This window comes from Amblyraja radiata, chromosome 37 (genome assembly GCF_010909765.2).
Source record: "Amblyraja radiata isolate CabotCenter1 chromosome 37, sAmbRad1.1.pri, whole genome shotgun sequence".
NCBI lineage: Eukaryota > Metazoa > Chordata > Chondrichthyes > Rajiformes > Rajidae > Amblyraja > Amblyraja radiata.
This window is the reverse complement of record NC_045992.1, coordinates 12,200,580-12,218,539: the sequence shown is the minus strand read 5'-3', so window position 1 is coordinate 12,218,539 and position 17,960 is coordinate 12,200,580. Positions and strand designations below refer to the sequence as shown.

The following is a 17,960-nucleotide window of genomic DNA, read 5'->3' as shown; positions in this document are numbered from 1 at the left end:
AGATGGGATAGCAGCATATTTGGAAAGTGGTGAAATCATTGGACAAAGTCAGCATGGATTTATGAACGGTAAATCATGTCTGACGAATCTTATAGAATTTTTCGAGGATGTAACTAGTAGAGTGGATAAGGGAGAACCAGTGGATGTGTTATATCTGGACTTTCAGAAGGCTTTCGACAAGGTCCCACATAAGAGATTAGTATACAAACTTAAAGCATACGGTATTGGGGGTTCAGTATTGATGTGGATAGAGAACTGGCTCTAACTGACGAGGGAACTGAATGCAACATCTCCAAGTTTGCGGATGACACGAAACTGGGGGGCAGTGTCAGCTGTGAGGAGGATGCTAGGAGGCTGCAAGGTGACTTGGATAGGCTGGGTGAGTGGGCAAATGCATGGCAGATGCAGTATAATGTGGATAAATGTGAGGTTATCCACTTTGGTGGCAAAAACAGGAAAGTAGATTATTATCTGAATGGTGGCCGATTAGGAAAGGGGGAGATGCAACGAGACCTGGGTGTCATGGTACACCAGTCATTAAAAGTAGGCATGCAGGTGCAGCAGGCAGTGAAGAAGGTGAATGGTATGTTAGCATTCATAGCAAAAGGATTTGAGTATAGGAGCAGGGAGGTTCTACTGCAGGTACACAAAATTGCTGGAGGAACTCAGCGGGTGCAGCAGCATCTATGGAGCGAAGGAAATAGGCGACGTTTCGGGCCGAAACCCTTCTTCAGACTTTTCAGGCGAACATTTCCTTCGCTCCATAGATGCTGCTGCACCCGCTGAGTTCCTCCAGCAATTTTGTGTACCTTCGATATTCCAGCATCTGCAGTTCCCTTTTGAACACGAGGTTCTACTGCAGTTGTACAGGGTCTTGGTGAGACCACACCTGGAGTATTGCGTACAGTTTTGGTCTCCTAATCTGAGGAAAGACATTCTTGCCATAGAGGGAGTACAGAGAAGGTTCACCAGACTGATTACTGGGATGTCAGGACTTTCATATGAAGAAAGACTGGATAGACTCGGCTTGTACTCGCTGGAATTCAGAACATTGAGGGGGGATCTTATAGAAACGTACAAAATTCTTAAGGGGTTGCACAGGCTAGATGCAGGAAGATTGTTCCCGATGTTGGGGAAGTCCAGAACAAGGGGTCACAGTTTAAGGATAAAGGGGAAATCTTTTAGGACCGAGATGAGGAAAACTTTTTTCACACAGAGAGTGGTGAATCTGTGGAATTCTCTCCCGCAGAAGGTAGTTGAGGCCAGTTCATTGGCTATATTTAACAGGGAGTTAGATGTGGCCCTTGTGGCTAAAGGGATCAGGGGGTATGGAGAGAAGGCAGGGATGGGATACTGAGTTGGATGATCAGCCATGATCATATTGAATGGCGGTGCAGGCTCGAAGGGCCGAATGGCCTACTCCTGCACCTATTTTCTATGTTTCTATGTTTCTATAAATGACAGGGGTGACACAGTGGCGCAGTAGTAGAGTTGCTGCCTCACAGCGGCAGACACCCGAGTTCGATCCTGAATATGGGTACTGTCTGTACGGAGTTTGTGCGTTCTCACCTGTGACCGCATGGGTTTTCCCTGGGTGCTCCGGTTTCCTCCCATACTCCAAAGACGTACAGGTTTGTAGGATAATGGCATTGATAAAAAAAATTTAAATAGTCCCAAGTGTGCAGGATAGTGCTAGTGAAGGACTTGCTTTCCCCCTGCATCTCTAAACTAAACTAGATTGAAGATATTGGAATCATGAGCAAACATAAAACTGCTGTAGGAACTCAGTGGGTCTGCAGCATCCATGGAGGCAAAGAGATGGTGATACTTAGGGTCAAGACCCTGTATCAGGATTAAGTCCCAAACATGGTGGAGTAGAGATTGCCATACTCAGAGAGGAATAAAATGGTTATCCAAATGCCACGTACTGTAGATGGTAGAGTAATAACATTGAGTAACAACTGACTCAACATATTGTGTACATGATCACCTAATGAGAATGGTTCTATAACGACAACTCAAAGTCATACATTCCCCACGTTTGAATATGGTTATTGTACTGGATTAATAACACAGAATTCATCGTCAAATCACAGAGAGTTGTAACACGATTTAGTAATGGATGCAAACATAAACGATTCCACTGAGGCAATCCGATGGCAGATTGGGGCCTGTTCTCCTGGCTTCCGTTCTAATTAACTGCAGAACGGTCCAGACTCAAAACGTCACCTGTCCATGTTTCCCAGAGAAGCTGTCTGACCTGCTGAGTTACACCAGCACTTTGTGTCTTCTCTAATTAATTCCTAGTGTTTGTGACACATAAAACTAAAAAAAAAACATTTACTGACTTCACTGGTGTAATCAGATTCACAGGAAATGAACAAAATGAATATTCAAATATTTAAACCAGACAGGAAAGGGCCTGTCTCACTTGGCTGTCATTTGCGCTTCATGCAGATGGCGCGTGAAGATTTTGTACATCACAAAATCCTGCTACGCCGCACGCGGCCGCGCATCACTGCCTATGTCATCGCATACCATGCGCGCGTAATGCACACCATGCGCGCATCACGTGCGTGTCACGACGCGCGCGTTGTGCGTCGTGACGTGTAAATGATGTCGCGTAAATTACGCGCAAATGACGGCCAAGTGGGACTGGCCCTGAAGACTGTGGACATTTGAACTGTTCTCACACAGATACATATACACAACACGTGCACACACATGGGATAGCCCCAGCCACAACTGCCTCCTCTGGCAGCTTGTTCCATACACCCACCTGTGTGAAAAAGTTACCTCTCAGATTCCTATTCAATCTTTTCCCCTTCACCTTGAACTTATGTCCTCTGGTCCTCGATTTCCCTACTCTGGGTAAAAGACTCTGTGCATCGACCCGATCTATTCCCCTCATGATTTTGTACACCTCTTTAAGATCTCCCCTCATCCCCTCATCCACCTACGATTGTGTTTCTGTATGGTACAGGCTCGAAGGGCCGAATGGCCTACTCCTGCACCTAATTTCTATCTGATCTGACTGAACAACGTGCATTGCTAAGCTTTTCACTGTACCTCAGTGCACATGACAATAATAGGCCGAAACCTAGATAAACAGTAGTGAATGACTTTCAATGCCATTGGACCTCCGACATCTTTAGTCCAGGTCCAGCCTTTCCTGACTGACTTTGTATTTGTAATTAAAAGAATATAACGAGAGGAAGTTTTCTATTGTGCCATCTGGCCAGGACGGTCCTCCATCTGTGCTATCACTCTCCCCAGATGTCCCCTGCCACCCATGAAATTTAATTTTCCTGCTGGAATCTTGCCAAGTGCAGAAAAAGACTGCCAAGCCTGGAATGTTGTTAGGAAGTGCTACAAAAAGCTTGGTTGAGAAATAGCTCTGTCAAGGCATATTAACTTTTAATTTGAACACGGGCAACATCTGTTCACCAGGAAGAGTAAAGATGTGCACTTAATTCATCCCTGCGTTATTAGCTTGAGGTTGGGGTGTGTGTGCGGGGTCTACTATAGACTTGTCCCATCGACTGCTGTCTGACAATAAGTGTTGGATACTAAAACTTATTTTTTTACAAATTGGCTCACATTTGATTATACAGTAAAATTCCACAGTTACAGCCACTCACAGAACATATGTTTTGACTCGCTGTAAATTGAAGAAGTAATTAAAAAGTTCAACTGCCTTTGGATGGCGGGAATGCGACGTCAAAAACTAACATTTCATGCGATTAACCGGGTATATATTTTAACATATAAATCATGTCAGGGGTTATGGGGAGAAGGGAGGAGGATGGGGTTAGGAGGGAGAGACGGATCAGCCATTTTTGAATGGCAACGTAGACTTGATGGGCCGAATGGCCTAATTCTACTATCACTTATGAATTTGTGAACTTATGAAGGCAGAGCTCATAATGTTGAGGCCGATGACTAATATTAACCTCTGTTAGTTCCAGATCTCACTGCCCCGTGGACAAACGAATACTCAATTTACACTAATTCCACAAATGCATTGAAACATTTTAAAGGAAAAACATTGTTGAATTGTAAGATCGTACAGCTATCCATCCTGACTATGATGAGTTTGCCTTGGTTCACAACTCTTTGCATCGGTAGTTTCACACGAAAAATCACCACGTGATTGCGTAATTGTTAGGCAATTTTCTTTATTTTACTGAGATCGTAACTGGGGCCTCTTCCAATTCTGCAGAGATCAGGGACAGCTTGGGGAGGAGGGGTTGGGCAGAGTAGGTGTGGGTAGGGGACGTGGCAGTGAAGGGCGAGTTGACTCGATGCTAATGCGATTTTGAAAGGAATCCCCTGGATCACACAAGATCTAGCCTGGGCACAGATTGACTGGGTCACATACGTGTCATTTTTCTGGACCCACCATCAAAGTTAAGCTTTCAACTTTTAACCTCGAGAGTGTTCAAAATTCAACTCTCCAGCTTGATTCCAGAGGGAATCAACAGAACTTTGGGAAATATGACTCATAAAGGCTCACAAAGATCGAACAATAAATCAGCTGAATGGTTCATATAAACAACAGGAATGACTCAGAACCAACCAGAAAAATGATGCAAGGATATCTTTGAAAAACGTACCTTTCAGATAAGCAAGGCCGAAGTAGAAATGCTCCACAAGGTTGGTGTACGCCACGACCATGTCAAATACATCACCGCCCCTTGACTTCACGTCACATTTCACTTGCAAACATTGTCCGTTTGGTATGATGACACTGAGCTCTCGCTGTGACAGATGCACCTTCCCTTTCTTGCTCTGCAAAGAAAAAACTCCAATACTTTAGTTGAGTTTAGCTAAGAGATACACGTGGAAACGTGTCCTTCAGTCCAACGAGTCCGCACCGGCCAGCGATCCCCATACACCAACACTATCCTACACACTAGAGACAGTTTACAATCTCTCCAGAAGCCAATTAACCTACTACAAACCTGTAATGGCCCTGTCCCACGGTACGAGTTCATTCCAAGAGCTCTCCCGAGTTAAAAAAAATCAAACTCGTGGGAAGCACGGAGAATGAACGTAGGGGTACCTCGGAGCTCGGGGACGTCTCTTAGCGGCTCGTAACGCTAACGGCAGGTACTCGGGAAGACTCGCTAATGGCAGGTAAGCACGGGAAGACTCGTGAAGATTTTTCAACATGTTGAAAAATGTCCACGAGAGCCCCGAGTACCATTACCATAAATGTCCGAGTTCGAATCAGGGCAAAATCGGGAGAGCTCTTGGAATGAACTCGTACCGTAGGACAGGGCTTTTAGTCTTTGGAGTGTGGGAGGAAACTGGAGCACCTGGGGAAAACCCACGCAAGTCACAGGGAGAACGTACAAACGCCGTATAGACAGTAATCGTAGTCAGGATGGTACCCGGGTCTCTGGCGCTGTAAGGTAGCAACTCTACCGCTGCGCCACCGTTACCAGATTGTGGACTGATCACCTCAAGCCATCATGACTCACAGAACACATCAGCTTGTCAAGCGTCAGCCTAATGTGGCCCTTGTGGCTAAAGCGATCAGGGGGTATGGAGAGAAGGCAGGTATAGGATTATGAGTTGAATGATCAGCCATGATCATATTGAATGGCGGTGCAGGCTCGAAGGGCCGAATGGCCTACTCCTGCACCTATTTTCTATGTTTCTATGTAATCACAGCACGCACCCACTCTGATTGAAATCATTAATAATGGTCCAGAAAATTACACTTATTTTTTGAAACCAATTTAGCAATTCAGCAATTCTATGGCTAAATCTAACCTAACGTTGTCAGGGATGTGTTTGTATGTCTGGTTTAATTCAGTTCCTAGTCAGTGGCTGTATCCAGAATGCTGAGGATTAGATTTGTGCAAGGTAAAGCCAGCAAAGTCTGATCAAGGATAGTTCGAGGGTCATTTGTGAGGTAGATAGTAGAAACATAGACATAGAAACATAGAAAATAGGTGCAGGAGTAGGCCATTCGGCCCTTCGAGCCTGCACTGCCATTCAATATGATCATGGCTGATCATCCAACTCAGTATCCTGTACCTGCCTTCTCTCCATACCCCCTGATCCCTTTAGCCACAAGGACCACATCTAACTCCCTCTTAAATATAGCCAATGAACTGGCCTCAAGTACCTTCTGTGGCAGAGAGTTCCAGAGATTCACCACTCTCTGTGTGAAAAAATATGAGCTCTTCCATACAGTATTGCCTATTAGAAACATAGAAAATAGGTGCAGGGGGAGGCCATTTGGCCCTTCGAGCCAGCAGTCCTGACCTACCATCGACCTCGTTGGAGACCCAACAGGATTTCCTTAATCAGACTTTACTGGACTTTATCTTGCATTAAACGGTTCCCTTTATTCTGTGTCTGTACACTGTGGACGGCTTGATTGTAATCAGTTATAGTCTTTCCCCTGACTGAATAGAACACAACAAAAACGCTGTTCAGTGTATACGTGACAATAAACTAAACTAAACTAAACTTCCCAACCCATGTATAACCAATGCCAATAGCCTGGTGAATGGGGGCTAAGGACTTGCACAAAGGGGGCACTCGCTAGTATAGTTTAGTTTAGTTTAGGGATACAGCCACGAAACAGGCCCTTCCACGCCGACAAGCGATCCCCGCACATTAACACTATCCTACACACACTTTTATACAAAGCCAATTGACCTCCAAACCTGAACATGTTCGGGAGGAAATCGATGATCTCGGAGAAAACCCAAGCGGCCACGAGAAGAACGTACAAACCCCGAACGGACAGACACCACCCGCAGTCAGGATCGAACCCTGGTCACAGGCGCTGCAAGCGCTGTAAACAAGCAACTGTACCGCTGCGCCACCGTGCTGCCCGAGCTACTCTGCAGAATGTGGAATTCAGACGAGTGACAGGGGATTTGCTCTGGGCTGCTGCTTCACTCCGCCGCCTTCCTGTCAGTCAGCATAGTTTACGTGACTTAAATGGTCACTCTGGAGATAGACACAAAATGCTGGAGTAACTCAGCGGGACAGGCAGCTTCTCTGGAGAGAAGGAATAGGTGACGTTTCGGGACGAGATCCTTCTTCGGACTCTGGGGTGAGGTTAGGGTAGGTAAGGGGAGTGGAAGATGGAAGAGTTGAGACAGTTGATGTCACACCAGCAGTTAGAAATATAGTGGTCTAGAGAGGGTAGAAGGCCGGTCTGGGGAGTCCAAGAGGAGGGGGACCGGTGGAAACAGGAGAAGGGGCTACCGCTGGGTGGTGAGGACTCCTTCCCTTAGAAGAAGAAAAGCTTTACATCGTGGCGGACCCGGAACCCGTTGAGGTGGGGGCGGAGGGGAACCTCTGTTGTGGGCGTCACACATGAGATTGGGTTCCTCACCACAATGGGGCCGGGCAGATCCAGTGCCATCGTGGGGCCTCCAGCCATCCGAATAAACTCTGGCCCAGAATATCGCTGCTGCAGAGAACACGAAACAGAACCATAGAGTCATCACACATATACAGTACATGGATGCCGGTCAGCCCATCGTGCCAATGCTATCCCTTCAAAAGAATGAACCAGCTAATATCACCCTGCTTTTTCCACCCCATAGAGGGTCTGTCATAGCATGGAAAACAGGCCCTTCAGCCCAACTTGCCCATGCTGACCAAGATGTCTTACCTACGCTAGTCCCACCATCCTGTGTATAGCCCATATCCCTCTAAACATTTCCTATCTGTGTACTGTCCAAATGTCTTTTAAATGTTGTTATAGTCCCTGCCTGAACTACCTCTTTTGGCTGCTCATTCCATACACCCACCAACCCTTGTGTGAAAATGTTGCCCCTCAGGTTCCTATTAAACATTTCCCCTCTCACCTTAAACATATGTCCTCTGATTCTTGACCTCCCTACTCTCATTATTCTGTAAGTTTCAATGAGGTGCCCCCTCATCCTTCTAAACTCCAGCGAGTAGAGGGATATGGATCATGTACAGGCAGATGAGATCTGCTTAACCCGGCATCATGTTCGGCACAAACATTGTGGGCTGAAGGGCCCTTTCCTGTGCTGTGTAGTTCTATGTTCTATGAAGTTGATCTGCCCACAGCCTCAGCTCTACCTCTGTACCATTGATGTAGCCATCAATTCTTCAAAATGATCTTGCCAGAATGTATCCACCCCCATCTTAAATGCTCTCAACCACCAAACCTACACAATCCTCTGGGGTCAAGAATCCCAGGGGTTTGTGGACATGAAACGACATGGGAGTGAAGACTTATTCTTCTCAGTACTCTAGCGAAAGCAAAATGCGATCGTACCTTTCCCTTTTGGTGCAAAAAGCAGGGCACTGAAGCGGCTCTCTGCGGCAAGCTCGTTGCCTCGTTCAGGAATGCAGCTGGGATGTACGCGCCCCCACTCAGTAGGTAATCACGTTCACTCTCCAAGTGGATGCCACTGGAGTTGGTACTTAACGTACTCAACGACCTTCACAATGGAAACTGCAAGTTACACCCAACTCATTCAATAGCATCAACTGACCACTACAAGAGTTTTTTAATTCTTGATTAGATCGGGTGTCAAGGATTATGGGGAGAAGGCAGGAAAATGGGATTTGGAGTCAGAGATCAGACATGATTGAATGGCGGAGTAGACTCGATGGGCCGAATGGCCTAATTCTACTCCTATAATTTGTGAACTTGTGAAGCACTGCTCTGGTGTTACAATTCTATCCATGAAAGTGTGAATAAGAACAAAGATGTATTTTACGAATGACCTTGAAACTCAGAAGAAACAGAGATTTGTCACCGTTATGAATCTTGAAGATTAGACTATCTGATTAATTCTGTATTAATTCATGAATTGCCTCTTTAGTAACTCGCATAATCCAAATCAAGATGATTCTTGCCTTTTGTAAATTGATAAAATGCTGCATTGATGTATTACTTTTGATGTAAACCCAAAGTGCTTTCCAACTAGTGATATGGTTTTTGAAATGTAGTCACCTCTGGATGGCATGGAATGCATAATGTGGACACAATGATGCAGTGAATACACAAATGTGGTAATGCAATGGGTCGCTCAAAACATTGCAAATTCAAAAGCAAAGTCTAATGGAATATGCATATTTGCAAATTTTGAAAATTGAGGCATCAGAGACATAATCTGTAGAGAGAGAAAAATTGTGCCATTTCAAGTCATGAGGGAACTCAATGATCTGACCTTAAGTGTAGGAAGGAACTGCAGATGCTGGTTTAAACCGTAGACACAAAATGCTGGAGTAACTCAGCGGGACAGGCAGCATCTCTGGAGAGAAGGAATGGGTGACGTTTCGGGTCTGAAGAAGGGTCTCGACCCGAATATTGACGTTTCGGGTCTAAAGAAGGGTCTCGACCCAAAACGTCACCCATTCCTTCTCTCCAGAGATGCTGCCTGAGTTACTCCAGGTTTTTGTGTCTACCTGACGTTAAGTGTGTTTCTTCACAGAGGATGCACAATGTGCTGGTTATATCCAACACTTTCTCTTTTTATGCTGACATTTTATATTTAACATACTATTTATTGCACAGGAGGCCATAATCAGCCCATTGTGTCATGTTGCTCATGTTGGTTCACTGACCACTATTTTCCCCATATTCCAACTTCTGCCAGATTCTACCACTCACTTATACACTCAATATGCAGTGGCTAATTCGCCTACTGGCCCGTACGTCTTTGGAATATGGGAAGAAACCAGAGCACCCGGAGGAAACCCACACGATCAAAGGGAGAACGTGCAGACTCCACACAGAAAGCTCCGGAGGTCAAGTTCGTAAGTTGATAAATTGAAGTAGCAGAATTAGGCCATTCGGCCCACCAAGTTGACTCCGCCATTCAATCATGGCTGATCTATCTCTCCCTCCCAACACCATTCTCCTGCCTTCTCCCCACAACCCCTGACACCCTTATAGCTCAAGATTGAACAAGGCTCACTGGAGTTGAAAAGGCAACAGATCTACCTGCCAAAAGGTCAAAAAGATCTACCTGCCACCCCACTGCCCTCACCTTTAAAATAGGGCTATGAATCCCTTTATAAGCAGCTGATGGCTTAACATTTGTTCCAGCTGACAGCCTTTTCAACAGTACATTGCCTAGACACTGCACTGGGAGGGAAAGCCTAGATTGTATGTTCAAGTTTCCATAATGAGACCAACTTCTGTCTGCATGCGACAACTTAAATAAAATGACATTCTGTCACATTAATAAAATACTGACAAAATCCTTGTGTAAATTAGAACAAGTAACCTAAATCCCAGAATGAACTGAAGTTCAATGCGGATTACTAAAATTCATCAGGAGAATGAACGTATTAATTACTTTGTCTGCGGTCTAAAATAGTGATAACAAAAAGTTATACGTGAGTAAAATCTTTAACGTAACAAGATAAGGTGTTTCAGGCAAGTGCATTCAGACAAGATTTAACGGCGAAGCCTGATGAAATATTTGGAGAGTTAATTAAATGCCTTAATGGAAGTGGTGATATTTAAGCAGAGAATTACAGAATTTAGGAGCTGGACAACGGAAGGCATCAGCTGCCGATGATGCAGCGTTGGATATCAGGGCTGCTCAAGGAACCAAAGCAGAAAAATCAGAGGCTGATCTGGAGAGATGTGGATTATGTGCAGGCAGATAACAGTCGGCATCGTGTTTGGTACAGACATTGTGGGCTGAAGGGCCTGATCTTGTGCTGTACTATTCACTGATCTCTGTTCTATAATGCAAGCATATAGGGGCGGCACGGCGGTGCAGCGACAGAGCTGCTGCCTCATCGCGCCAGAGACCCAGGATCGATCCTGACTATGGGTGCTGTCTGTATGGAGTTTGCACGTTCTCCCTGTGACTGCGTGAGTTTTCTCCGGATGCTCCAGTTTCCTCCCACGCTCACAGTTTGTACAGGTTTGTAAGGTCAAAAAGGAATAGGAGTAGAATTAGGCCATTTGGCCCATCAAGTCTACCCCACCATTCAATTATGGCTGATCTATCTCTCCCTCCTAACCCCATTCTCCTGCGGGTTGGAGTATTGAAATGCAGGATTTGCTTCGATGCAAGAACACTTCTAAAATTCTCTTGATTTTCAAGCACCCCCATTTACATTTGCACCGAGCCAATTAACCTACAATCCTGTACGTCTTTGGAGTGTGGGAGGAAACCGAAGATCTCAGGGAAAACCCGTGCAGGTCACGGAGAGAACGTACAAACTCCGTATAGACAGCAACTGTGGTCAGGATCGAACCTGGATCTCTGGCAGTAGCTCTACCGCTGTGTCACCGTGCCGCCCAGGAAACAGGATATGGGGTAATGTGAATAACGTTTAGCGCAAGGTCGTGTTTTCAATCTTCAGGAAAGGAAGTTCTCACAAAAATATATATATAAAGCTGTTGCCACAGTTTTAGAACGTGAGGGTGAAATGATTGTCACTTGTTCACAGCTGTACATGGCATACCTGTCGGTGAGGTGTCGGTAACGGCTTGCTATCGAATTCCTGTTTTGCGTTCTCCACTCTTCCTGCCGATGCCAGCTTCCTGAAAACACAAAATCCAATTACTCACAGAGTCACAATGCTCTCTGGTAACAGCAAGTAGGGCATGGCTGTTTCTTCACGCTGAGGAAACCCTTCTGGCTTGAAAGAAGGCCGTCTGACCCAGGGCAGTGCCACACTTGGGGAACTATTGGGACACATTTCAATGCTGCAGCTCGCGATGGAGACTGGGCTCTCGCCCCACTGCAAGCATGGCTTCGATCGCTGCACCTTGAAGGAGCCTTTACCCTTCCTGCAAAGTGTTTTTGCTTGTCCCTCATCCAGTTCAGTAAAGCAGCCACTAAACTACAGCTAAAAATAGCAATCCCTTGTGGCTTTGAGAATAATCCACTTAATCTTTTCATTAGTCAGCATGAGAGAGGCTAATAGTCTTTCTGCTTAAGCCACTGGTTTGTTTCTTTTGATCAAGGACTGTGTCAAAGTTGCGCAGTAAAAGGACTTCTGGAATAGTGTTGAAGACCATACCTTTGTAACATTAGGAGGGAGAGATAGATCAGCCATGATTGAATGGTGGAGTAGACTTGATGGGCCGAATGGCCTAATTCTACTCCTATTCCCTAAGACCTAATACCGCAGGCAAAAAATGGGAACTGTCACCGTAGCTTGAGAATAAACTTCCAACAGTCTCTCATGATATTCACTGACTTTGAAAGTAACATTGTCACCCTCTTGGAGATCTGTGGGCAGTTAATACATGCTGGTTGTTCCTTAAATAAGTACAGAGGGCAGTACTTTCCCTCACAGTTACCTGGGGAAGGGTTGGTTTGGGTGGGAAGGGAAGGGACAAGTTGACCAGGGAGTAGCGGAGGGAACGGGCTCTGTGGAAAGCAGAAAGGGGTGGAGATGGGAAGATGTAGCTAGTAGTGGGAGCCTGGTGGAGAAGGCGAAAATGTAGGAGGAGTATGTGCTGTTACTGGGTGAGTGGATTGAGGTTCTGATAGAAGGATGGCTGGAGGATAGCTATGGAAGGGAGGATCTCATTGAAACCTACTGGATAATGAAAGGCCTAGATAGAGTAGACATGGCACAAATGTTTATAGTAGTGGGAGACTCTAGTACCACAGGGCACAGCCTCAGAAAAAAAGCATCTATCTTGAGAATAGAGATGAGGAGGAATTTCTTTAGCCAGATGGTGGTGAATCTGTGGAATTCATTGTCACAAACCACGGTGGAGGCCAAGTCAGTGGGTCTTTTTAAAATGGAGATTGATAGGTTTTTAATTAGTAAAGGCATCAATGGTTATAAAGAGAAGGCAGGAGAATGGGGGAAAATAGATCAGCCATGACTGAATGGCAGAGTAGATTCACTGGGACCAATGGCCTAATTCTGCTCCCATGTCTTAAACCCCTGTCCCACTGTACGAGTTTGTTCCAAGAGCTCTCCCGAGTTTGCCCTGATTCGAACTCTGAGATTTACGGTAATGGCCACTCGTCGGTACTCGGGGCTCTCGTGGGCATTTTTCAACATGTTGAAAAATCTTCACGAGTCTTCCCGAGCTTACCTGCCGTTAGCTAGTCTTCCCGAGTACCTATCGTTAGCGTTACGAGCCGCTAAGAGATGTCCCCGAGCTCCGACGTACCCGCTACGTTCATTCTCCGTACTTACCACGAGTTTGATTTTTTTTAAACTCGGGAGAGCTCTTGGAATGAACTCGCATTGTGGGACAGGGCCATTATGCTCTTATCTTAGCCTGAAGTGACCATTGTCCTGGGATGGGTTGGTGTGGTTTTCTAAGTTTTGATGAGGAGACCTTGGTCCAAAATGTTGATTCTGTTTCTCTCCTCACTAATAAGCACCTACAGCGTTCCTGATTTTGTTTCGGATTTCCAGCATCTGCAGACTATTATCCAATTCCTCATGTAGTCTAATGTAGTCTTGAATCAAACTCGGGGAATGTCCGTAGGAGGCCGTAGCGAGTCCGTAGATATATGCTGACGACAGGAACTGTATCACAGTGACTGACTGAAGTAGCCAATTCTGCAACCACCGACCGTCAACCGTCACTGACCAACCGGAAAGACGTGATATAGGAGATGGCCGGACACGAGGAAGAAGAAGTGATCCCCGCACACTAACACTGTCCCGCACACACTAAGGACAATTTACAATTATATTAAAAATTTGAATGAGAAGATGCATCGCATGATTAGCGAGTATGTAGATGATGCAAAAGTGGGTGGTATTGCAGATAGTGAGGATGGTTGTGAGATATTGCAGCCGGATCATGATCGGTCGGATAGATGGGCTGAGGAATGGTTGATGGAATTTAATACAGAGAAATGTGAGGTGTTGCATTTTGGGAAATCTAACATGGGCAGGTCCTACACAGTGCATGGTAGGGCTTTGGGGAGTGTTGTAGAGCAGAGGAGTACAGGTGCATGGTTCCTTGCAGGTGTAGTCACAGGTAGATAGGATGGTCAAAAAGGCTTTTGGCACATTGGCCTTCATCGTTCAGCGTATTGAGTATAGAAGTTGGGAGGTCATGTTGCAGTTATACAAGATGTTGGGCCGCATTTAGAGTTGGGTGTTCAGTTCTGGGCACCATGTTATAGGAAAGATTTTGTTGAGCTTGAAAGGGTACAGAGAAGGTTTACGAGGATTTTGCCAGGACTCAAGGGTCTGAGCTATAGGGAGAGGTTGAGTAGGCTGGGACTATTCCTTGGAGACTCACAAGCCCGGTAATTACTTGACATATCCCTGATGCCCTTTTAGTTTAGTTTAGAAACAGGCCCTTCAGCCCACCGAGTCCGCGTCGACCAGCGATTCCCGAACATTAACACTATCCTACACACTAGGGACAATTTACAATTATACCAAGCCAATTAGCCTCCAAACCTGTACGTCTTTGGAGTGTGGGAGGAAACCAATGCAGGTTACCGGAGAACGTACAAATGGCGTACAGACAGCACCCATAGTCAGGATCGAACCCGGGTCTCTGGTGCTGTAGTCTGAGAATCTGAAGTCTCGACCCGAAACATCACCCATTTCTTCTATCCAGAGATGCTGCCTATCCCGCTGAGTTACTCCAGCATTTTGTGTCTATCTTTGGTGTAAACCAGCATCTGTAGTTCCTTCCCACACACATCCTCTTGCCCTTAATATACTTACAAGAGTGGGAGGTTTCTTTACTGCTGCATGCCAGTGATATCCTTCTTTGCCCTCCTGATCTCTTTGTTTAAGCACCCCCAACATTCCCAGCAAAGATCCTATAGCGAGCAAGATGGTCCACTCGACGAAAAAGACGTAGTACTGTCATGGGCAGATTCATGGGTAATTTTCGGCCCCATTTCCGTAACCGGCTTCCGTCTCCGCACCAAAGCTCCCATAGTATAATAGTGCGGAGACGGAAGCCAGTTACGGACACAACCTCGTAAAAATAATTTGGTAAAAATCTTCTCCTCATTTTCAGAATTTTAATTTATTAACACAAACTGTTCCCCCGCAACATTGATTACACTGCGAGTCTGGTTGGGTCGAGTCCGGTTACGGAAATGGATGAAAAAAAGGCCCGCGTTCCGTTCCGTTGCGTACTACACGTCAGCCCATTGCATTTAGCAGGAGTGGTCTATCTTGCTCCGCAATAGGATCTTTGCTTCCCAGTGTATGGTTCGCAAAATAATACTTTCTGAAATGTCGGCACTCTTTTACAGACAATTTGGCAGCTATTGCGTGTGCTCCAAGGCCAACAAAATAAACACGTTGGAATCTTCATGGCCAGTTGGAACAGCAAAATTCCTATTAATGCTCCATCCAAAATCATCCCTGATGGTGAAGCACTTCCACAGCATTGCCAGTGCCTGGAGTGGACGACTGCCGACTCTCACAGTCTGCTGATTCCGAATCGGAATCAGCAGACTGTGAGAATCTGCAGTCGTCTAATGCTTAGCACAGTACTGACCAGTTAAGCTGGTGCACCAGGCACCCGGATAAGTTGCTGTGTTTATTGCTTGAACACAGCGATCGGAAAATTGACGTTAAAGGAGACATGTGGATAGATTAAACTGTGGTGCTCATCTTGAGCAGAGATGCTGCAAGTTCATTCCCTGGCAAAATGCTTTTCAGATTACAGGGTCGCAGCTGTTAACCAGTAATTTCATTTCACATTGGACACAGCCGCTGGGAGAGATGTGTAGCTGCTCTGTTCACTGTAACATTAGTCAGAGGGTGGTGAATCTGTGACATTCATTGCCACGGACGATGGTGAATTTTAATGCAGAGAATAACTGATTCTTGATTTGTAAGGGTGCCAAGGCTCATGGGGAGGAGAATGGGGTTGAGAGGGAAAGCTATGATTGAATGGCAGAGTAGACTTGATGGGCCGAATTGCCTAATTCTGCTCCTAGAACTTATGAACTTGTGTATCTTTCCATCAATTCAGTCATACATATCAGTGTTTCAAAATTTTAGACGGCAGGCAGTTTAAAATTGTGCTCAAGGCCATTCATGGAAAACAAAGTACAGAGCGCTAGTGAGGCCACGCCTGGAGTATTGTGTGTAGTTTTGGTCCCCTAATTTGAGGAAGGACATTCTTTCTATTGAGGGAGTGCAGCGTAGGTTTACAAGGTTAATTCCCGGGATGGTGGGACAGTCATATGCTGAGAGAATGGAGCAGCTGGGCTTGTACACTCTGGAGTTTAGGAGGTTGAGAGGGGATCTTATTGAAACATATAAGATTGTTAAGGGTTTGGACACGCTAGAGGCAGGAAACATGTTCCCGATGTTGGGGGAGTCCAGAACCAGGGGCCACAGTGTAAGAATAAGGAGTAAGCCATTTAGAACGGAGACGAGGAAACACTTTTTCTCACAGAGAGTTGCGAGTCTGTGGAATTCTCGGCCTCAGTGGGCGGTGGAGGCCGGTTCACTGGATACTTCCAAGAGTGAGCTAGATAGGGCTCTTAAAAATAGCGGAGTCAGGAGATATGGGGAGAAGGCAGGAACGGGGTACTGATTAGGGATGATCAGCCATGATCACATTGAATGGCGGTGCTGGCTCGAAGGGTCGAATGGCCTACTCCTGCACCTATAGTCTATTGTGTATTGTCTATTGAAATGGGTGAACAGGAAAAGCGACTAACATGCCTTAACCAAAAGGACTACAAAATTGGCAATGCACGAGGTCTGAGGAATGATGAATTTGATGGGTTAATTTGGGTGGAAAATGGACAGAGAAATTATGAGATACAATACCATATCAAATGTGTTCCCCAAATCTAAGTTTAGCTTGTCCACTGGTTATCCTTCATCTACAGGACATCTTTCTTCTTCAAAGAACACAATAAATTATTCCAACATAATTTAATTTCACAACATTACGTTATCCTACCGGATTGTCTTGGATTTTTCGATACGTCTTGTTAAAATATCTTTAGTAATAGTTTGTCTGCCAGATGTTAAACTAAATGCCTGGTGACTACCAGTTTTCTGTCTTCTTTTCTTACTAAAGGAATTGCATTTTTTTTTCCCAATGTAACTGCTGAAAATTAACACATAACCCAGTTTGCATTGACGGTGTCGAAGTAGAGATGGTCGAAAACGTCAAATTCCTCGGAGTCAATATCGGCAACAACTTCTCCTGGACCACCCATATTGAAGCAACGACCAAGAAAGCACACACTTCCTTAGAAGGCTTCAGAAGTTTGGCATGTCCCCCACAACTCTCACCAACTTCTACAGATGCACCATAGAAAGTATTTCATCAGCTTGGTTTGGGAACAGCTCCATCCAGGACTGCAAGAAATTGTAGCAAATTGTGGACACAGCCCAAGCCATCACACAAACCAACCTCTCTTCTACTGATTCCATTTACACCTCACGCTGCCTCGGCAAGGCCAGCAGTAGAATCGAGGACAAGTCGCACCCTGGCCACTCCCTCTTCTCCCCTTTCCCATCAGGCAAAAGGTACAGAAGTGTGAAAACGCACACCTCCACATTCAGGGAGTTTCTTCTCAGCTGTTATCAGGCAACTGAATCATCCTACCACAACCAGAGCGAGTTCTGAACTACTATCTACCTCTTTGATAACCCGCAGACTATCTTTGATCGGACTTTGCTGGTTTTACCTTGCACTAAACGTTATTCCCTTATCATGTATGTATACACTGTAAATGGATTGATTGTAATCATATATTGTCTTTCTGCTGACTGGATAGCACGCAACAAAAGGTTTTCACTGTACCTCGGTACACGTGACAATAAACTAAACTGCACTAAAATGAATAATTATTATTTTGCTTTTTATTGGCTGTTTAAGAAAGTTGCTTAGAAAAGATTCAAGGATTAATCTCCTCAACACTTCTATGAGCATGAGAGCTTTATACATTTATTAATGATAATATAATAAGCAGTGGGCAGGAGTTAGTGGTTATGTTTTTTTAGTTTAGTTTAGAGACACAGCGCAGAAACAGGCCGTTTGGTCCACC

The 17,960-nt window shown here is 45.3% G+C and overlaps 1 protein-coding gene and 1 long non-coding RNA gene across 3 annotated transcripts in view; one reads left to right on the top strand and one right to left on the bottom strand.

Moving 5' to 3' along the window:
- The window catches only part of frmpd2 (FERM and PDZ domain containing 2), a 145,947-nt gene that overhangs the window by 67,084 nt on the left and 60,903 nt on the right, over nt 1–17,960 (bottom strand). For both annotated transcript variants that reach the window (XM_033012960.1, XM_033012961.1), the window contains exons 8-11: nt 11,446–11,524; nt 8,285–8,450; nt 7,367–7,444; nt 4,617–4,791 (exon numbers count right to left, since the gene is read on the bottom strand). In XM_033012960.1, coding sequence (XP_032868851.1) covers nt 4,617–4,791; nt 7,367–7,444; nt 8,285–8,450; nt 11,446–11,524 — 498 coding nt within the window. The remainder of the gene's footprint in view (nt 1–4,616; nt 4,792–7,366; nt 7,445–8,284; nt 8,451–11,445; nt 11,525–17,960) is intronic.
- Nucleotides 606–16,111, top strand: LOC116966574. The gene is made up of 3 exons (XR_004410056.1): nt 606–642; nt 8,427–8,429; nt 15,998–16,111. It is a non-coding gene; the product is annotated as an uncharacterized LOC116966574 (long non-coding RNA).